Source organism: Episyrphus balteatus, chromosome 1, assembly GCF_945859705.1.
Source record: "Episyrphus balteatus chromosome 1, idEpiBalt1.1, whole genome shotgun sequence".
In the NCBI taxonomy this organism is placed as follows: domain Eukaryota; kingdom Metazoa; phylum Arthropoda; class Insecta; order Diptera; family Syrphidae; genus Episyrphus; species Episyrphus balteatus.
Genome location: NC_079134.1, coordinates 66,171,183 through 66,193,578, shown reverse-complemented (window position 1 = coordinate 66,193,578; position 22,396 = coordinate 66,171,183). Strand labels below are relative to the sequence as shown.

Genomic DNA, 22,396 nt, shown 5'->3' with positions numbered 1-22,396 from the left:
TTCTAACGTTATTTTGTTACAAGAGCCAAGAAGTTAAACCGAATTAAAAAAATCTACCGTCATCGGAATTAACTTGGAATCTAAAATCCAAGTTTTCGAAAGTTGGTTGTCGAGTCAAAAAGGGAAAAGAAGAATCGCCAAGGGGGCGGAAAAACGTCGTCGTTTGCGGCGGCATCATCAAGACAGTTTTCGCTTCATTGGCATTTGCTTACAAAGCAAACAAAAAAATTTCAAATCAATTTTTTTAATTAATTTTTTTTGTTTTTTTTTTATATTAAAAGCATAATTGTAAATTTTAATATCTATATTTTTTGAAAATCAAAATAATTTAAAATTTTGTTTGTGAATTTTTTGCAATTTTAAAGAATTATATATATATATACATATATAAGCACCTATATATATATATATATGCTTTTAGCAAATCTTATTTAATATAAAGAAGAAAGTGCGGTGATATTTATTAAATTTTAAATAATTCTACGAAATTCAAGAAGTGTTAAAAGGGAAGCTCCAAAAAAGAAAATACTCCAAGATTCATCGGAAGAGTGGCCACTGCGACGAATAATTTTGGGGGTAAGTTATTTCATGTTATGTTTGTCAAAAAGGACATTTAAATAATTTAATAAGTATTGCCCCTTTTTAATATAAAATAAATCTGCATTAATAACATTTATCCATAAATACAAAAGAAGTATTTGCTATAATTTTGATTCTCAAGATATAAAAAGATAAAGATACTTTTAAATAAAATTTTCCTAAAATTGAATCCTAATGTGAAAAATAATATGCATAACTACTCTGTTAAGAAATTGAATTTTAATTAAACCTATGCTATCGAAATTAATATGATTTTCTAAATTATTTGAAAAGGGGAAGATGAGGAGGAAGTGATGAACAGGTAAGGGGGGGGGGGGGTCGAGGAAAAGGAAAGGGTGCAAAGGGGTTGTTTGGCGAGAAAACAACCAGGTAGGGTGGGATTTGAATTAACATCTCGCGCATCATAACACCAAGATGTATAGAGCCTGGCATATTTTTTTTTGATAACGAGGAGGTAAAAGAACCCACAGCTGAGCTAGCTAGGGATGATATTTGTGCCAGCAGAACCTCAAAGCTAAATAACTCGTTACAAAAGTTGCAAAAAAAATCGAATTTTCGATGATTTTAAAGAATCTTCTTTGAGATAAGTATACTCGGAACCCAGGCTATGCAAAAAATTAAAATTGATTGCATTCTGTATTTAAACATATTTTTAATCGAAAAACCAAATCAAAAAATTTAGAAAATTGTTTCACTTTCTTGGGTTTTTTCCATCTGGGAACCACTGTGCGCCGTAATAAAGGTGTATACCAAAATTCAGCCCACTAAGATTTGGGTTAAAAATTACTAAAATGACTGGACTAATATAATACATTTCGTTAATTTTCTATAATGTAAACAAAAATACTATTATGAGTAGTCAATAATAAAAATCTTATTTCAGATGAGTTTGTGAAACTAGGCGCAGTGCAGAAGCTGGCAACATTTGTGGACCCAGTAATTGGTTTTGATATAAAGACTGAAACTGTTCTGTCTGCTATTTGTCTATTGGCACAATCAGAAGAGGGCAAACTTCATTTAAGAAAAACAGACATTTTAGATACCTTGCAATCTATCAAAGAAAAGAACGAAGGAAAAGAAGAATGCGAGGTTTGTCAAGAAATTAGAAGAAATTAGAAATTACTAAACATTTTAAATACAAAAATTAAATTTTCCCAGGAGATATTGAGGGACACTACTGCCCTATTGGATTGTTTACAGAAGGAGATATGAAAAGAGCAAACATATTTGAATATAAGCGCAATTGTAATAATGTTAATGGGATCGAAAATACAGTATCAATATGAAACTTTAAGGAGTTAAGCGATTTCTACTCGCCGTCTTCCCGATTTTTGCATTAAAAAAACCAAGAGGATAATATTATTTTATAATTTTCATTTGTCACTTTGACTTTTAATTAATATAACTGATGTTGAAAAGAAATCAAAAACTAAAACAAACATTTAAGAGAAGGAATTGATCATTATCCATTCAAGAAATTCATTTATTTAGTTCATTAAAGATTCCGAACTAAAGAACAATTTGTCAACTTATCGAACCGAAAACTAAATAAAATCCAAAAATGTAAATTACTGAAAAACTAATTTTTTATTGGGAGATTATTTAACTTTAAAGTCCTAAGAATTTAAATCGCTGCTCTGTCGCAAACAACTAATTTATGTCGTTTTCTTTCACTCTATTAAGGAGTACTCTAAATTTGTACTCCTTTTTCTAGAGTGATAAAACATGAGAGTAATTTTTTTGTTTGTAATTGTGTGTGTGACAAGGCAAAAATGGATAATTTCTAGAGATGCCGCGAACATTGATTTGGCCGAATACCGAATATTCGGCCACGCTCCTCGGCCGAATACCGAATATTCGGCCAAGGACACACAGAAAAAAACGTTGGTAATTTCAAAAATTTTATACTTTGTCTCAAGAACAACATCGTATTGTAACGGTGAATAACTGAACTACTTTTAAGATATTTAAATGTCTGAACACACTACCTACTACTGCAAAGGTAGACATCCAAAATCGAATTATATATAAGGACTGTTCGCCAAGATCGAACGGCGGACACATACAAGTGGTGGTCAACACATACTACAAAATTTCATATTTTGACAACATTTTCTAAAGTCTACCTTTCTTCTCCTGGGACAAGTGTTTACAGCGAAAGACTATTTTTCGAAGCAGCAATAGTCTACGAAGATAAACGTTATCGTTTACTACCAACAAATGCGGAACAAATAGTTTTCATTCACCACAACTTGCCTTTAGTAGATTATGAGTACTAAAATTGCAATTTTTTAATAAAACACACATTTTGGTATAATAATTTAAGTCATTTTTCTTCTCCGAATAGGCCGAATACCGAATAGTGGCCGAATGTTCTCGGCATCTCTAATAATTTCCTTGAAAAAATGAAATAGTAATGATGATACGGAAACAAATTTTACGGGCGACTATGATATGAGCAACTATGATACGAGTGTAACGATGTTACGAATTTAAATGTTAGGAATACAAACGCTACGAGTTTTGTGGAGGCTTTTTTTTGGTATTGTATTTGATCTGGCAACAATAAGAGGAACGTTGTGAAATAATGACAATAATGGAATGGAAGAGATGTTATCTGATTGGTCAAACATTAATATATTAGCCAAACAGAAAATGGGATTGGTTGAAATTTTTCTATAAGGTCTCAAAGAATTATGAAAATGATAGTAGTATTATTTTCAGAGAAGCAAAAGAATTGAAACTGGAAGGTTGATTGCCGTTGCACGTACATATGCTTGAAAATAAAAAATCTGGAACATTACCAACGTTAAGGCCAAAACAGTGTAGGTGGGTTTGAGCATCTTGCAGACCTTGTAGACCAAGTTTTGGTATTGTGAGGAATTTTTTTTTCGAGATTTTAATGAAAGGGAGGTCTTAACTAAAGGCTGTCGTTGTACTGTCCGTGCACCTATGCAGTTAAGGGTCCACTTGAAGCAATCCAAACGGTTAAAAATGATTTTTGAACTTTGACGATTTTTATGTGACTTAACATTTTTTATCTAGGTACCTACTCGTACTCGAAGGTATTCTTAATATGTATTAGTTATGCGAACAAAAAAAAAACACCTTATTGTTTCACGCAAACAATTAAGTCAAATTAAGGAAAAAAAAATTAAACATTAATTATAAACGACTTACACGTGAATGCATTTCGAACGCTTCGGTGGCGGTCATCATCAGCACTAACGCAATTGACAAAAAGAATTATTGGTTTTGGTAAATCCAGAGCGAAGAAGAAACAACTTACAAAAAATCTAACTCTTTCTTCTTCGCTCTGCATTTACCAAAACCAATAATTCTTTTTGTCAATTGAGTTAGTGCTGATGATGAGCGCCACCGAAGCGTTCGAAATGCATTCACGTGTAAGTTATTCGTTTTTGAGAAAATTGATATATCTCGAAAACTCTATATTGGGGTGGTGTGGCGTGTGGGTTATTTGGAAGTGTGTTGTACAGACGCCTTAGTAATTGGGTTGAAGAACAGCAGATACTTAGTGAATGCCAAGCTGGATTTCGTCAAGGTTACTCCACCGTTGATCAAATTTATACACTAAGCACTATTGTAGACATTTATCGTGAGGAAGGAAAAAACATTTGATTTCAAATCCGCATTTGACACCGTAGATCGAGATTTATGTCGTTTTCCAAAATTATGGGAGTGAATCACTCCTTTTTTGTGCAATTTTGGAATTTGTTCACGACTAATTTGACAAGTGGAGTGATTTGACGTTTACTTTGCATGTGTTTGTAATACTAATAAGTAAAATAATAACACAATCTTTTAAATTCACTTTTATTGATTTTTTACAATACTTTGTTGATTCTTTTTATAAATAAATATAATTTTCTTCATAAAAAAAATTAAAACAACCACCCAAGAATTTGACAATGACAAGTAGTCCATGAAGTAAAATGTAGAAGTATTGGTTATCACTCCGTCACTCCTTCAAAATTTTGGGAGTGAAGAATTCACTCCAAAAATTAACTCCTTTTTCAATTTTGGAATTTGAAATCACTCCTTTCGGAGTGATTATATCACAGGCAATTATATACAGATATCGCATCCCATAGAAAAAAATGGTCATCAAAATTTTTTCCAGCCGACACATTTCAGCCGACAAGAGCTTTTTAAATTTGAATCAAAAAGGAGAAGAGAATTTTTCAGCCGACAAAAAAGCTTTTTTTTAATTTAAAAAGAGAACAATAAGAAAGGATCTCTTTTCTCTTACGACCATGGCCTTACTCACTCTCCCGCGAAAATAAAAAAAGGAGTGCAAGTGGGTAGATAGAAGTGATTTCAATTTGTCTCTGACTTTCTAAGCAATCAGCTGCTGTGAAATATTTCAAATACATACCTACCTACCTATTTAAATAACAATCAGTAATTTTTATTACTACATACCTATAAATATTTTGAAAAACAATTGAAATATTAATATTAATTTTGTGCAAGTGTTGTGTGAAATTATTTTGTTTTATATTATCTACCTACCTACCTACTTTCTGAATTTTGTGTTTCTTATTTTTTTTTTTTTATTTGGTGATTTTTTTTTTTATAGGTTCCAATTGAACCAAATAAGAAAAATGTGAGTAAAATTTAACAATTCATTAAAATATCTTATTGTTTTCAGTTAGGTACCTACGTATGTACCTAGTTCTTTATTTCTTATTATTGTGGATAGGCACATATCGTCGGCGTAAAGCAAAATTGTTCTCAGTACAAAGGATTTCTTAAAGACTTAGAACAATTTTTCTCTACGCCGACAATATGAAAATATTTTATAAGTGTCGGCTAATGTTGAGATTGCATGGGCACCGATCAGATTGTTCAATTGTGTGTAGACATCTAGACATACATATGAGGTGCAGAGTGTTGGTGAAATATGAGCATGAGCGTAGTATTCGTATCTGCGTATACATTAACCCGATGTCGTTGGGCGACATGACGTCTGTCTGCGTGCGTAAGGCGGCCCATAGACAAAACATTATGTGTGTTCGCTCCGATGTGCGCACAATTGTGGTGTCTGGTGTGTATGTGTATAGCCAGAACTATAATTGGCGGATGGAGTCGGATGCTAATGTCAATTGTTGTTGTATTTCCATAAGTTTCCATCCGACGAGTGCGGTTGCGAGCGCACTCGTCGGATGGAAACTTATGGAAATACAACAACAATTGACATTAGCATCCGACTCCATCCGCCAATTATAGTTCTGGCTTATGGTAGATGGATAGGTAGGTAAGCAGGTTCTTAGATAGAGTAGAGTGAATGAATTGGCGAATTCTATTCATGTTTTTGTTTACATTTGAATTGCATTCAAACAGGTGAATTTTATTTTTTTGATGGAAGCAAGAAATAAAAAAATGAAGCAGGGTTGAAAATAAAATCTTTTTGAAAACAAACAAATATTTACTGCAACTTAATAATATTTTGAATTAAAAAAATACTACTGCACCTGAAAAATATTTGTATTGAAAATAGGTATTATCTTTATTGACAAAAACAATATTTTGCCTCAAAAAAAATTGTAGGTACCTTTTGCAAATACAAAAAAATTCTTCATAGAAAAAACAAGTCAATGAGAAGTGTGGGCAATATATAGTTCATTTTTAATATTCGTCGAACTTCTTACAATTTTAGTTGCAATAATATATTTTTTTTTAATGCAAATATTTTTCAGTTGTAAAACAATTTTTTTTATGCAATTTTTTTTCAGTTGCAGTAAACGTTTTTTTTTTTTTTCAATTAAATTTGTTTTTCTTAAAAACACCTATTCTTTTAAATTTCAAATTCATTTTTTTACTTGCGGTTTACGATTTACGGACAAGTTAAGGATTCGTAAAAATATCGAGCTCGAGATAACAAAAAGCGAAAAATTGGGTCTCGCAATAGTTTTGTCTGTATCCTCTATCTCGATCTGAAGCGATTTTCCTACTTGAAAATTGATAACTAAGAGTTTTTCGTGATACCGTAGACGGAAAATCAATTTGTTTTAAGACAAAAATAAACGGTAGATATGTACGTACTGGACAAAAAAGAAATGGTTGGGTTTCTCAAAAATGGCAAACGAGGTCGTACCTATCAAATAAAAAAAAATATACTTTGAACTGTTATTATTATATTTATATTTATGCAAAAACGAATCTCTTATATGAAAAATAAGGAACATTTCCCAAATATAATTTTTGGATTTTTAAAAAAGTTAAATTTTTGTTTATTTATAAAAAAATGGCTAGAAAAACGTCTCGATTTTCAAATTTTTTTTCTAAAAATTCTTCGTTTTACAAGAAATTAAATGGCATACCTACTTGGTTTGCAGCTAAAAACCATTTTAACGAGATAATTTTGTAACTTTAAAAGAACTTTTATTATAATATTTTAAGTTTTTTGTGTAAGTATAGGTACCTATGTTCTACCCACGTTAAATAACGTTTGTAGGTACATAGTTACTATTTGTTCGACATAGGTATGTACCTACCTACCTACTAACTCAACTTGATCAAAATTAAAGACAAAGTGTAGCAGATATGTTACCATGTAGGTACTTAGGTACTTGTTTCACCTACCTACTTAGATACTCATGATTTCATACCCCAGTTAAAGAAGACAAAAAAAAAAATAAATAATAATCATTTTTAGCAAAAAAACAGAACCGACTTCCATGGCTCAAAACTGGGTTTTATGATTTTTAAAATAGTTCCTATGGCTAAATGAAGATGAAATTGAAATGGGACTACACTGCAGCCACCAGCTTTCCAATACAAAAAGATTTATCAAAATTTGTTCACTCAGTCCAAAGTTATGCGGTAACAAACATAAAAAAAAAAAAAAAAAAAAAAAAAATACAGACGAATTGAATACCTCCTTTTTTTTGGAAGTATGTAAAAACCAAATCAATGCGCTAAAAAATGAAACTGTGCATGTATTCTTTTTTTCTTGATTTCCAAAAAATATCCCAAAACCAGATTTCATTTGCTTATTCCTAACCCTAACCTATCCCATGAAAAAATATTAAAGAACAAAATTTCATTCATTGATTAGGTACCTACCTACCTATACCTACTTTCTTAAAAAGCATTCACACTCCTTTTGCATACCTAAACACAATTACTTAATCCCGCCATTCAAAGAAACAAAAACAAAACTGAATTGCAAAACAAAAAAAAAAAAAAACAACCCAAATATGTACAAGCACATATTCCTTATTCTTTCTTTCTCTTCTAAAAGATCTTTTGTGAGTAGGTACTGCACTACTGAGTAGGTTTTGTTGTTGTTTTTTTTATGAACCTTTCTCGTCGAGCCAGACTGACCAGCGTCAACCGTTGATAGAAATAAATAAAAAACGTGCGTCAGGACGACTCGATACTCGAGCCACAAGGTCTATTTCTATGGACAGAAAGAAAAAAAAATATGTGCACAACGGTCTTGAGTTGTAATCGTATCTGAGTTTTATTTTCTTTGGTTCTCTTTTACTTCAAATGCGACGATTTTCTATTAGCCTTTCCATTTTTTGAATTGACAAAAAATATTGCAACACCACAGATCAACTCATATTTTTATTCCTCATCCCAACCTTCCTTACGAAAAAAATATATGAGAAAAAAAATGCATTTATTGTTCAGGTTGTTTTTTTTTTTTAAATACGTCCACAATCCATCTGCACACACACAATTCTATTTTCCTTCCAAAAATCCCGCCTTAAAAAAAAAAAAACAGTTAAAGCGCGATTTTGCAATGCAAAAACACAACAAAAATACAAGAAAAAATTCAGAGATACAGAAAAATAACGAAAACGATTCCAACTCAAGAGTCAAGACCGTTATGCCCATGATTTTATTTTTCTTTTCTATCCATACAAAAAGATCTTCTCGCTCTGTCTGAGCGAGAGCCGTGAAAACACATGATAATGATACTCACTCTCAAATAACACGTAAAAGAGAATCAGAGAATAAAGAAATTCTAAAGAGAAAAAAAAGCATTTTAAATTTTCTCAAATTTTTCATTGAAAAGAGCTTTTTTAAAAGCTCTTCAAAGTGGTGATTTTCAGTTTCATATGTCACTTTTTTCTATGAAGATGAGACATCTGTATATAATTATTTGTGATTATATAGCTAGGAGTGTCATTCCTTGAATTTTGGAAAACGACATTAATGTTCTATAAACTTTCTGCTCTGGAAATACCATATAAAATGTTGAGGACATTAAGGAAAATATACAAAAACTGTTCAGCGAAGGTATTGGATGAAGTCAATATGTTTGAAAGTTTCGTAACACCAACGGGTTTGAGACAAGGATGCATCTTGAGCACACTTCTTTTCGCTCTTTTCATTAATGATATTGTTTCTTATCTTAATGGAGGGATTGATGTAAGTCGTACTAAAATCATACTTGTCATACTAAAATTTTGCCTGGCAAAAATCCTCGATCGAACCCTCCAAGTGGGTGCCGGGCGGACAATGACCACCACAGTTTATGCTTTGTACGATGTCAAAGCGGTGGCAGCTAAGGTTATGTTGGATCGCTGAGTGGTTCTTACTTCTTAATAGTACAATCCTAAGAAATTCAACTTCACCATAGATTCGGGGTCCCTAATTTCAGTGGTGGTGTGAGCTTTTTGAAACCGTGCCGAAGAATGCAAGACTGGGGGGTAAACCAGTCACTTACGAGCTCTTTCGGATGCCTGGCAAAGTCCGAAATAGACTAGCCTTACACCGGTACACGGCTCTGCCGGGGCTGACCTTTTCTTTCCGTTTCTACTCGTGGGACCTTCTATGAACTCTTTAATCAAAAAAACAAAACAAACAAACAAACAAAACCAAAAAAACATGGCGGGAAGCAGGACTTGCCGGCCACTTGCTCTAAAAAAGCGAGTGATGCGGCAGTCATGCCAACGTCTACTACTTGCAGGACGGAGTCCAATCCTAATGCTAGTAGTACGAACAATCTTCCGGGAACGGCGCCTCTGATGCCACCGGTTCGCGATGAGGAAGTGAAAAACAACCAAACCGTAAACCTAGGTGGCGGAATGTCTCTCCTGGAAAGAAACGAACTTCCGGAGTTGCCAACTCTGCTGCCACCGGCTAGCGGCGAGGTAGTTAAGAACGACCAAACCGCCAACCAAGGTGACGGAACGTCTCTCCCGGAAGGAAGTATGAAAATGTGTGGAAAGGGGACGGTGTCGCTGCTGCCACCGGTCTGTATCACAGACCAAGGTGACGGGGCACCCAAACCAGGAAACAACAATGTCCAAGGGGGGGGGAGGCAGGGATGCTATTAGCAACTCTGTCTCTACCTCCAATGCCCGTAATACCAGTGAGACGGGGAAGAATATCGTGGCGGGAGGGGTTAGTGATACTAAAACCGCTGGCCACGATAAGTCATCCTCGAATTGAGCTGCTCCTTCCCTTGGTGGAGCTGCAGTTCTGAACAAGAACTCCAGCTCGGCCAAGGAAGGGGGCAAAACGAGATCCAGACCCGCTAATGAGCGTCTCCGAGCGATGAAGATCATCGAACTCGATGCTGAAAAAGCCCCGGGGGAGAGAAGTCGTTCTGAACTCGGCAAGCTCAACTGGGCGAGGAAAGTGATGGAGAGGATCAGCAAAGACACTACGTCTAAGCGAGAAAGGTCCTTTGAGGAAGAAAATCCTCAACCCAAAAAAGCAAGGGTGTTGGATGGCGTACCACCAACACTTCGAATTGGGAATACCTTTAGTGACGTGGTCAAAGAAAAGGTTACTGTTGCCGTCATCGACAGAGGCAATTTAGATGGAAACATCTCGCCTGATCATTGGGCGGACGTCAGGGCTCACCTCGGGTTCAGGTTCATCCCTGTTCTCGAGGCGAACCCAGGCCCCCTTCCAAAGGTAAGCGACGGAGGATGGCACCAAAATAGGGCCAAACTCATCGTTTGCGATGATCAGAGATCGTTACATCTCTATAAGCTTGCTGTGGGTGATTTGGGTGAGATCTGGCCAGGTGCTAAGCTGGAGGTTGTGCCAAGGGAGGAAATCCCTTGCAGGCCAAGAGCTCGTACTCTGGTCCCGGCCTTACACACGTCACCAGAGATGGTTCTCCGACTAATTCAATTCAGTAACCCTTCGATGCCCACTCACGACTGGAAAGTCCCAATCATCGAAAAAGAGCCGGTGGCGCGCTATCGTTCGGCTCTTGTTATCATTAACAAAGAATCACTGGATCCTCTGGCTGCAACCGGGGGAGTTATCCAGTATGGATTTGATAGCCTTGTGCTAAAAATCTATAAAAAAGATGTGGAGATGGCAAGGCTTGCAGGCCATACGGCGCAGTCTGAAATGGAGGAATTGGGCATATGTAAAGCACTTTCAGCAATGGAAGTGGATGCATCATGCAGCTCTTCCATTCCAGATCAGCTGTCATCTTCGAAAGTTCCCGAAGAGGGAACAAAACAAACCCCAGTGTCAGTAAATGACACGAACCAAAACCCAGCGTCCGAAAAGGACGCGAAAACAATATCTTCCGTATTGGAAGATGATGAGATGGCTGGAAGTTTGTCCGACATGGACACTGTCATCGTTGCGCAGGAGGATCTTCTTTCTGAGGATGAGCTATTAAACTCTACCTCAGAAACGGAAGACCTAAATGCCACAGTGGTGGAGGTTGATCGTACTGGTTGTAGCCATGCTGCAGGTGGTACAGATTAATCTCCAACACTCCATAAAGGCTTCGGCCGCCCTTCTTCTCCGACTAAGCAAGTCCGGAGAGGATATAGTCCTGATCCAGGAACCTTGGATTGTAAAATCCTTGGTGAGAGGCTTCGGGACGAAAGATTATTCTCTGCTGTATGTGACGGATAAAGGTGAGCCTAGATCCTGCATACTAGCAAAGAAAACACTAACAGTATTTTTACTCCCTAATTACAGCGATCGTGATATCACAACCGCTACACTGCAGACCTCCAAAGGAACATATTGGATTACGTCTGCTTACCTAGGCCACGATTGTGGGCCGCCTCCGGGGGAGACACTTGGGCGAATGATCGCAGCAGCAGCGAGCCAAAAAGTAGATCTCCTCATTGGCAGTGATGCTAATGCTCATCACACAGTGTTGGGGAGTACTGACGTAAATGAAAGAGGTGAGTCACTTTTTGATTTTATTCTAAGTACTAGTCTCCTTATTTGTAATATTGGTAATGAACCTACCTTTGTTACAAAGAACCGACAAGAGGTATTGGACATTACCCTTGTATCACAGACAATTCACCACAAGATAAGGAATTGGGCTGTATCTAATGATCACTCATTCTCAGATCATAGGTATATCCAATTTAGTCTCGAAGATGAATGCACAAAACCCACCGGTTTTCGTAATTATAGGAAAACGGATTGGGTGAAATATAGGGAAACTTTTACTACCTGCTACGATAATCAGGACAATATTTTCCCTTCTAATACAGATGATCTTGACTTAAAAGTCAACGATCTCACCAAAGCTCTAAACAATTCCATGGCTAACTCTTGTCCCCTTACCATAATAAGAGGAAAGAAAAAACCGCACTGGTGGAACAAAGAGCTAGAACCGCTCAGGAAAGACTGTAGAAAGGCTTTCAATAGGGCTAAACAAACAAGGAACCCATTAGACTGGGACCTGTATAAAGTTTCTCTAAAAAGTTACAAGAAACAACTACGGAAAAGTAAAAGATCCTCCTGGAGGAACTTCTGTAGTAAAATTGAAGATTCTTCTGAGGCATCTAGGCTCAGAAAAATCCTTTCAACTAATCCAACCATGCCGAGCTCCCTAAAAGACTCTAATGGCGATTGGACTAGCTCCTATTTTATCAAATTAGCAAAGATCCTATTTCCAAGGATAGACTAATATGGGCAATAAATAGCTTCCATCCATACAAATCACCTGGGCCAAATGGTATCATACCCGCTGAATTACAACACGTCTCAGATATCATACTACGAAAGTTGGAAATTATAATGATAAGCTTCATAAGCTTCTCGTATATTCCAAAGGCCTGGAGAGAAGCAAAGGTGGTTTTTATACCAAAGGCGGGAAAATGCTCTCATGTCACTCCAAAAGATTTAAGACCTATTAGTCTATCATCCTTTCTGCTTAAAACTCTAGAAAGAATGATAGATATCCATCTAAGACAGGAAATTGAACCATGTCTGATCTCTAAGGCACAACATGCCTACACTAAAGGGAAATCGGTGGAAACTGCTCTCCATTCTCTGGTTAGCACCATTGAATACTCTCTACACTACAAAGAGTACACTCTTGTCGCCTTTTTAGACATAGAGGGTGCTTTCAATAATGTCAGGAACTCAGCAATCATGAATGCTCTTGACAATCTCAAAATAGAAGACCCGCTTAAGAACATGATAGAAATCATGCTTAGTAGCAGGATTATCAGTTCAGAGTTGGGAAACTTCAAAACCCGTAGAGCAGCCAACAGAGGGACCCCTCAAGGAGGGGTCTTATCGCCTCTCCTATGGAACTTAGTAGTCAACGAACTGCTGCTAGACCTAGAGGGAGAAGGTTTTAAGGTTATCGCCTACGCGGATGATGTGGCAATTGCCGTATCGGGCAAATACCCACAGACACTTGCAGAACTTCTACAAACAGCTTTAAACAAGCTAATTCACTGGGCTAGAGGATGTGGATTGGATATTAATCCCCACAAAACGGATCTTGTCCTTTTCACGAGGAAATACAAGATTCCAGACTTCAAACTCCCTACAATTAAAGAGGTAACACTTACTCTATCCGATCAAGCTAAATACCTAGGACTCATTTTTGATAAAAAACTGACCTGGAAGCTCAATATTGAAGAAAGAGTTAAAAAGGCCAATGTGGCACTCTTTTCATGCAAAAAAGCCATTGGTGGAAAATGGGGATTTTCTCCTAACATTGCACACTGGCTGTACACATCGGTCATAAGACCAATACTTACATATGGGATGGTAGTTTGGTGGACCGCACTGGACAAAACGATAAACTTAAACAAGCTTATCAAAGTCCAAAGGTCAGCAAGTATGTGCATAAGCGGTGCGCTGAGGTCAACCCCTTCTGACGCCCTAGACATACTTCTAAATCTCACACCCCTAGACATCTTCAGCAAACAAGTAGCAGCTAGCTCAGCTACTCGTCTAAAAGCAACCTCTCAGTGGACCAGTAATCATATTGGCCACACAAACATTCTAAACAACTTCGGATTCCTTCCGGATCGTCTAGACTATACCACACCTCAACTGGTGTTCGATAATAATTTCCAGAACTCCATTCCCTCCAGAACTGAATGGGAGAACCTTAGTACTCTGGATAATGACTCTTTACACTTCTATACTGATGGTTCAAAAACCAATGAAGGTGTAGGAAGTGGCATATTTTCGGAAAAACTGAATCTCAGTCTCTTCTTCCGCTTACCAGACCAATGTAGCGTGTTCCAAGCAGAAATTCTGGCGATTAAGGAGGTTCTCTCTTGGCTCAGAGAAAACGTAATATCCAACACGGATATTCGGATCTTCTCGGACAGTCAAGCAGCCATTAAATCTCTTGCCTCCGTCTCTACAAACTCAATCACGGTCCTCGACTGTCAAACATCTCTAAGGGAGATGTCTGAGCAGTTTAACATTCACCTCGTATGGGTGCCGGGACATAGAGACTTCCCAGGCAACTGCAGGGCAGACGAACTTGCCAAACTAGGAACAATTACTCCTCTTCAACCAGAAAGGAACAATATAGGAACACCTATCGCTACATGCAAACTTATGCTAAAGCAGGACGCTTTAAAGAAAACCAACCTCAGATGGACTCAGAGTAATACTTGCCTAGCTACTAAACAAATATGGCCTTGTATAGACTTGAAACGTTCAAAGGGTTTGTTAAATTTAAACAGAATGCATATTAGCTGCACCATAGGTGTCCTTACAGGACACTGTCTAATAGGTAGACACGCAAAAAGAATGGGCGTGTTCTCTAACGATTTCTGCAGAAGTTGCATGGATGAAGAAGAAGAGGAAACTGTTCAACATCTTCTGTGCACCTGCCCTGCTCTCTCTAATAGAAGAAAACTCTATCTAGGAGAATTCTTCTACGATTACACTAGTGATCTAGTGAAAACGGACGTTAAAAGTCTATCTTCATTCATAAGAAGCACCGAGTGGTTCGGCTAGTGAGTCCCAACTTGCTAGTCTTTTGTGGTATCACAATGGATCCATAAGGGTCTAAGTGTGTCGGGTAATTTGCCTGACAGCCACTTCTACCTAACCTAACCTACCATGCACTTTATAGGCGTATGCCCCTACTCAAAGAATTAAGAAAACTGCACTTGGGAACAGCTAATTGTGAAGAAGATGAAGTTATTGGTATACTGAATGGACGTGATTGGCTGGCTCTTTACAACTTTGTGAAATCAGCATTAAGATATCGAAACCAAATCTTAAGAGAAGCATTTTAATTAAATTTGTAACCAAATGAAAAAAAAAAGTACTGCAAACCTTATTTATAAATGTTTTATTATTGAAATCATAAAATTGTCAATCTGGCAGACGGCTTTAGCCATGTCTTTATAGAATTGTTAACCGAATTCAAAAATGTACTTATGATTGTAATAAAATCTATTTTCTAATCTAAATCTAATCTTTTGGAGATATCCGTTAAAAAGGAGACATTAAATTAAAATTAAAAAAACGGTTCTTGGAAATCACGTACAAATCGTCTGTATCGAGTTTTTAGCAAATCTATCCATCTGTTTAAGCTCTTTTTTCCAATTCTTCAAATTGAAACTTATAACGGTTACAGGGTATAATTATTGGCAGTATAAAAAGTACAATTATTGGCAGCGGCAACGATTGATGTCTCAATGCACGTATTATTGGCACCCCCTGCCACTAGGTACTTTATATGGAACGATATATTGGCACCCCTTTTTAACCAACCATTGCCTTTTAGCCAACCATTGTACTTATGGATGTGTATTCTTTTTTAGATATTTTATAGACAAACCTGCACCAGAGTGTCGAATAATTAGGCTACGATGGATTGATTATCTTCAGTAAAGGTAACGACCCTAAGCAAAACTCGTAATATGTAGGCAATGATTAATGAAATAAAACCACATTTAATTTTTTTTCGAAAATGTGTTAGTTTATACTTACTTTTGTGACTGAGTGTATATAACCTGCTAAAAAAATTGAAACAACTGAAACTGAAATGCAAATTTATTTCTTTTTTATTGTTTAGTGGGTCTCTGACCTCCTTAGCAGAGGGTGGTGTAGTCAGTAGAGCTTATCAGTTAACTTATAATTCTTAGCCTTAAAGCTTATTTTTACATTGCTGCTGTACCTTTCTTACATTTTAAACGTTATTTCTATTGACTATTGAATAGATTTTCTGAAATAAGTACTATAATTTTGTAACTCTTTTGCTAATCATTACCTAAATTTCCAGAAATCAAATACATACACAAAAATCGTACTAATTTTTAGATTTTATTTGTTAATTTTGATTTTTACTTAGGTATACCCAAGCTATTTGTTTTTTACAAATTTCCTTGTGTACTGTTAATTTGTACAAAACAAATAGCTTGCAATGTAAAAATAAACCTTAAAAGAATGATAAATTATTTAATAAAAAGAATTATTAATTAACTAATACTGTTTAAGTAATAAAAGTAAGTACGTATACACCCGAGTGTACCCAATAATTCTCTTGGATACATAAACGTTCGAAGCTGAAAGCTTTTTGAAGATCATCCCGAGCATTTAAAAATTAGACTACGCATGGAAATTTCTCAAAGTTTTCTATTAAAAAAAATTATTTTAAAATCATATATGGGAATATGCTATACTGCTATTTTTTGTTTAAACTAAATCTGTAAATGTGAAAATAAAAAAAAAATAGAGAACATAAGCAACTTTTGAGATACGAACCCAGGATAGTGAGATTGGGAGGCAATCACCTTGTCACCTAGACTATCACGACCATGTTGATTGAGATATCTTGACATTATTAGGGTTTTTCGGATTATCCGCGTTATATATATGTAAATATAAAGTGAGTCCACTACTGTACTCACCCTGAACGTTTCGCTTCAAATTGCAATGAGCGTGGTCACCAGGAAACTGCCAGCGAGATGTTATTAGCGATTTTGGCTACGCAAGTTGTAGCGGGGCGTAGGAGGTTCCGTGTTTTGTTGTAGGCTTGCAAGTTGGGAGCAAACCGTAATCACTGTATCCTTGTTGGTGTGAAGCGGCAATTGTGTGGAACGTGACGAGTTTATTAGGGGTCCCACGTACGAGAAAGCTTAAAACTGTCGTCCCGATTGAAATTTTGATGTCGTTTTATTTCGATCGCTTCACGAACCAGGCGCGGTATATAGTGAGGCTCTTTTGCTAGAACCTTAGCTTTACATATATATAAAGCGGATAATCCGAAAAACCCTAATAATGTCATGTCTTAACAACCGCGAAAACCTTAAAATTCATATGAGATATCTTTTATCTATAAATACACTCAGTCACAAAAGTAAGACAAGACAAACAATTCGTCGCTATTGATTGACATATTTTATCAGAATGTAAGAGGCCTCAGGACTAAGACCAACAAGGTCTACTATTCATCTTCTGTTTGCTCGTATGATATTATTTGCCTCACAGAAACTTGGCTACATAGCGGCATCAATGACTCCGAAATTTTTGATGAAACATTTAACGTATATTGACGAGACAGATACTCTGATCCAAACATCAATACTGTTGGAGATGGGATTCTTATAGCTGTAAAATCTTACTTAATAACTTCACCCATCAATGTTCCTGTTGCACTTGACAAAGAATTTCTCTGCGTAAAAGTATCATTTAAAGACAAAAACCTTTATGTTTTAGCATTATACATTGTTCCTGGTAGCTCACGAGAGGTTTATTCTAAAGCTTTTGAATTTCTCAATTTTATATATGAGTTATTGGATTATCACGATGAAATCTTATGTCTTGGAGATTTTAACCTTCCTAATATCGCTTGGTTACGCTCTCAAGACACAAACTTTATGCTACCAACTGGAAATCTTCGATCTGATGACGCCAAACTAATTGACGATATTACTTCACTTGGACATTTTCAATTGAACGATGTTCTAAATTCAAACAGTAAAATGCTTGACCTCGGTTTTACTACCATTGAAGAAGATATTACGCTAAGAAAGTCAACTGAGCCTTTGGTTCCTGAAGATGACCATCACCCATCATTAATCTGTTCACTTCATATTAACTTTCAATGTTTAAATAATGAAATATCTGACAATAATAATTATTACTCCTTCAATTTTAAAAAGACTGATTTTATAAAACTAAATTCATTGTTGTCACAAATTGACTGGTCTCGTTTAAATAATTGTCTTAATGTTAACTTAATGGTATTTGAATTTAACAATATTTTATTTGATTGCTTTCTTAATTCAGTTCCTATAACGATAATAAAATCAAAATCTTTTGTTCCAGATTGGTACGACAGTGAAATCAAAAGTCTTAAAAATCGCAGAAACAAATTATGGTCTACTTATAAACTATCTCCAACTGAAATAAACTTTAAACTTTACTGTGAATAAAGAGATAATTTTAATAGAAAATCAAGTTTGAAGTATCTGAATTACATTCAGAAGGTGCAAAGAGATCTGAAAATGAATCCTAAGTGTTTTTGGAACTTTAGTAACTCCAAAAGAAAATCATGTTCATATCCGTCTGTTCTCAAACTCAATGACATTACAAGTCACGACCCACGGGTTATAACACAACTGTTTACTGATTTCTTTCAAAGTGCTTTCAACTGTGATACTCCAATCTGTGATACTTCAAACCGTGATAAATCTGACGAAGTGGCTCAAAATTTTGACCAACTGAAATCTTTTACTTACTTGACTGATATGAACTTTAACATTAATACTGACAAAATTGTAAAGTTCATATCTAACCTTGACGATAGTTGTATACCAGGCCCTGATGGTATACCTTCTACTATTTTCAAAAACTGTGTAAGTCACTTGTCATTACCTTTGTCTATTCTTTTCAACTTTTCAATTTCTTCTTGTGTGTTTCCGTCTATTTGGAAAAATTCTTTTATAATCCCTCTGCATAAAATAGGAAAAAAAGACGAAATTAAAAATTATAGGCCTATTGCCAGATTATCTGTGATACCTAAGCTTTTTGAGGCTATTATTTGTGAATCTTTATGTTTTTATGTTAAATCTCTTATTGTTCCTAATCAGCATGGTTTCACAAAAGGTCGCTCCACAGTAACTTTTTTAATAGAATTGGCTGAAAACTGTATTGATTCCTTTAAAAATAAAAAACAAGTAGACTGCGTATTTACTGACTTCAGTAAAGCCTTTGACAAATTGTCACATAAAGTTCTGCTTTTTAAATTGAGAAAATTGGGATTTAGCGATTACTTTGTAAGATGGATTAAATCTTATTTACTTGACAGATCTTACTCTGTACTTTTCAATGGTTGCGAATCAAACAAGTTTAAGATCAATTCTGGAACTCCACAGGGCAGCCATTTGGGTCCTATTCTTTTTATTCTGTTTATTAATGACTTACCATCCGTTTTAAAACACTCAAAGTGTCTCATTTATGCCGACGATGTGACTATCTTTAAATCTATTTCAAATACTCGTGATTGTGAAGAACTCCAATGTGACCTTAAATCGTTTTTCCACTGGTGTACTCGTAACTGTTTGAGTCTTAACATCGATAAATGTAAAACTATGTGTTTTACTAGAAAACTTTCTTTTAATTCGTTTAATTATCTGTTTAATGGTGTGTCAATTTCTCGTGAAAATGATGTTTCTGTGCTCGGTGTCACATTTGATCGCAAACTCGAATTTGTTTAACATATTAACTCCATTACTAATAAAGCTAACTCAATTCTTGGATGGATAAAGAGAGAGTCGAAACAATTTTCCGATCCCTTCGTTATAAAACAACTTTTTATATCTTTCGTTAGGCCTGTTCTAGAATATGCTTGCCAAGTTTGGTCGCCTCACTATGACTGCCATAAAAATAGACTGAAACAAGTGCAAAAAAGATTCCTAAGGTTTGCCCTCAGAGGACTTGGGTGGACTAACCCTTATGATCTCCCACCCTATAACAATAGACTGAAACTCATTGATCTTCCCAGTCTTGAGAACAGACGTTCATATTTATGTTTTGTATTCATTGTTAAATTAATCAATGGTAATATAGACTCTTTGCACCTTCTGTCTCGTAATTTCAATATTCCACAAAGAAACTTGAGAAACATACCAGATAGTATACTTATTTCAAACTGTCGTACTAATTATGAACAATTTTCACCTCTAAATAAAATGTTTAAACTTTTTAACTTACATAACAACAGTTATTATAATTTGTTTGACAAAAGAATAGCAAATTCTAGTAAGTTTAAATTAACATTTTTCTCTATAGTCAATTAAAATCATATATCCTAGATTAAGTATAATTATTGTAAACTAGTAAATTAGTTATGTTAACTAAATAAATAAATAAGTATACACCCCTAACTTTGTTTAACCAAGACCTCAAAAAAAAAATCTAACACATTTTCGAAAAAAATTTAAATGTGGTTTTATTTCATTAATAATTGCCTACATATGTACAAAAAAAAATGTGTCAAATAGTATCCAAATCGAGTGACTGGGGGACGTTTGGATCTGGTTTTGAAAGTTTTTGATCAAAAATTCACTCAAAAAGACCGAGTTTTGATTAGGGTCGTTACCTTTATTGAAGATAATCAATCCATCTTAGCCTAATTATTCGACACTCTGGTGCAGGTTTGTCTATAAAATATCTAAAAAAGAATATACATCCATTGTTTCCTCAAGGAGACCAAGTAACACACACCAAAAGCTATAAGCAAAAACCCCCATACCATAAACGAATCACTGCGCCGTTTTTACCAGTGGTCAAGGGGCAGTTTCATTTTTGTAATATATTATTTATCAAAGCAGTAGCCAATAAGAAACTTGAATTTTTTTTTCGAAACATTTTTAAATATATATTTGAAAAGCAATTTCTATTGGCCGCTTATTTTAAAATATTTTGATTGACGGTTACTTTGATTAAATAAAAATTTATAAAAAAAACCCCCACCAAACCGAAACAACTGAAATGTGAACATTTTGTTTCTTATGTTTGTTTTTTCTTTTTTTTGGGGGTCACTAGCCTCCTGACGAGAAGGTTCTGCATATTCTTCAATTATAAATAGGCACAATGCACGAAAGTGTTGCTCATATAGCTAGAGTTTGCTTCTTAAGCATTTTATGTAGAATGAAGTCAAACATAGAACTTAGCAATAAATTAGTATTAAGTATTGAAATGTTATGAACATCAACTTACCTTTTTTTTAAATAACGCCTTTTTTGTTTTAGTGAAAGAATTGTAAAAAACAAAAATCAATTATGAGCGGAGGAATCAAAATACTGTTGCAAAGTCGGGACTTTTCGAAATTTCACAAAAACTGCATTAAATCGAAAACCATAAGGATTTGGGATGAACAAGTTATCAAATTCTGAGAGCCCTAAAGTTGGCCTATCAGCATATTTCGTTTGATCCATTACTTTTGGGACACCCTGTATAATTTTAGCGAGATAACTAAACTAATACATATTAAGAATTCCTTCGAGTACGAGTAGGTACCTAGATAAAAAATGTTAAGTCGCATAAAAATCATCAAAGTTCAAAAATTATTTTTATCCGTTTGGACAGTACAACGATAGCCTTTAGTTAAGACCTCCCTTTCATTAAAATCTCGATAATCATTTTTATCAAAAAAACAAAACCGACTTCCATGATTCAAAAGGGGGTTTTATGGTTTTTCTAATATTTCCTATAGCTTAAACTGAACGAAATTGAAATGGGACCACATTGCAGCCACTAGCTTTCCAATACAAAAAAATTTATCAAAATTGACTCACTCTGTCCAGAGTTATGCGGTAACAAACATAAAAAATAAAAAAATACAGACGAATTGAATACCTCCTCCTTTTTGGAAGTCGGTAAAAAAATAAATTCCTCACAATACCAAAACTTGGTCTACAGGGTCTGCAAGATGCTCAAACCCACCTACACTGTTTTGGCCTTAACGTTGGTAATTTTCCAGATTTTTTTATTTTCAAGCATATGTACGTGCAACGGCAATCAACCCTCCAGTTTCAATTCTTTTACTTCTCTGAAAATAATACTACTATCATTTTCATAATTCTTTGAGACCTTTGGCTTATATATTAATGTTTGACCAATCAGATAAAATCTCTTCCATTCCATTATTGTCATTATTTCACAACGTTCCTCTTATTGTTGCCAGATCAAGTACAATACAAAAAAAAAAAGCCTCCACAAATCTCGTAGCATTTCGCTGGCAGAGAATTATAGGGTTGTATGTAAACTCACCTTAGTTTTGAGGAAATCGATCTCAAAGTTTTTTAAGGCTGGTTTTTGGATAAAATAGTTACAAAGCTGTAAATTATTGACGTAATCTTATAAAGAACCATAAAAAAAGTCATAAAACCATGAAAAAAACGTTAATTTCACCATAAAAAAGGATTCTATGAGCATTTAAAAAAAAATGACATAGAACCTTTCTATGAAAAAGTTTGTTAAAAATTTTGAAAAAGGTTCTATGTTCAACATAGAAACTTATAGTTATAAAGAGTTAAATGGATTTTATATGGAAAAAAAAGTGAATTTCATCGTGAAATATGCTTTGATTTTATTT

At 35.1% G+C, this 22,396-nt stretch overlaps 2 protein-coding genes across 2 annotated transcripts; both read left to right on the top strand.

The window, feature by feature from the left end:
* The first annotated feature begins 969 nt into the window (after positions 1 to 969).
* On the top strand, positions 970 to 11,319 carry LOC129905676 (uncharacterized). The gene is made up of 2 exons (XM_055981218.1): positions 970 to 1,689; positions 1,759 to 11,319. The coding sequence occupies exon 2, from the start codon at positions 10,138 to 10,140 to the stop codon at positions 11,317 to 11,319; it is 1,182 nt and encodes a 393-aa protein (XP_055837193.1). The 5' UTR covers positions 970 to 1,689; positions 1,759 to 10,137.
* Positions 10,824 to 22,048, top strand: LOC129905674 (uncharacterized). The gene is made up of 2 exons (XM_055981214.1): positions 10,824 to 11,474; positions 11,539 to 22,048. The coding sequence occupies exon 2, from the start codon at positions 12,601 to 12,603 to the stop codon at positions 14,797 to 14,799; it is 2,199 nt and encodes a 732-aa protein (XP_055837189.1). The 5' UTR covers positions 10,824 to 11,474; positions 11,539 to 12,600; the 3' UTR covers positions 14,800 to 22,048.
* The last annotated feature ends 348 nt before the right edge of the window (positions 22,049 to 22,396 follow it).

Coding starts and splice junctions, on each gene's coding strand:
- LOC129905674 (XM_055981214.1), top strand. CDS start 12,601: ATGATAAGCTTCATAAGCTTCTCGTATATTCCAAAGGCCTGGAGAGAA.
- LOC129905676 (XM_055981218.1), top strand. CDS start 10,138: ATGAAGATCATCGAACTCGATGCTGAAAAAGCCCCGGGGGAGAGAAGT.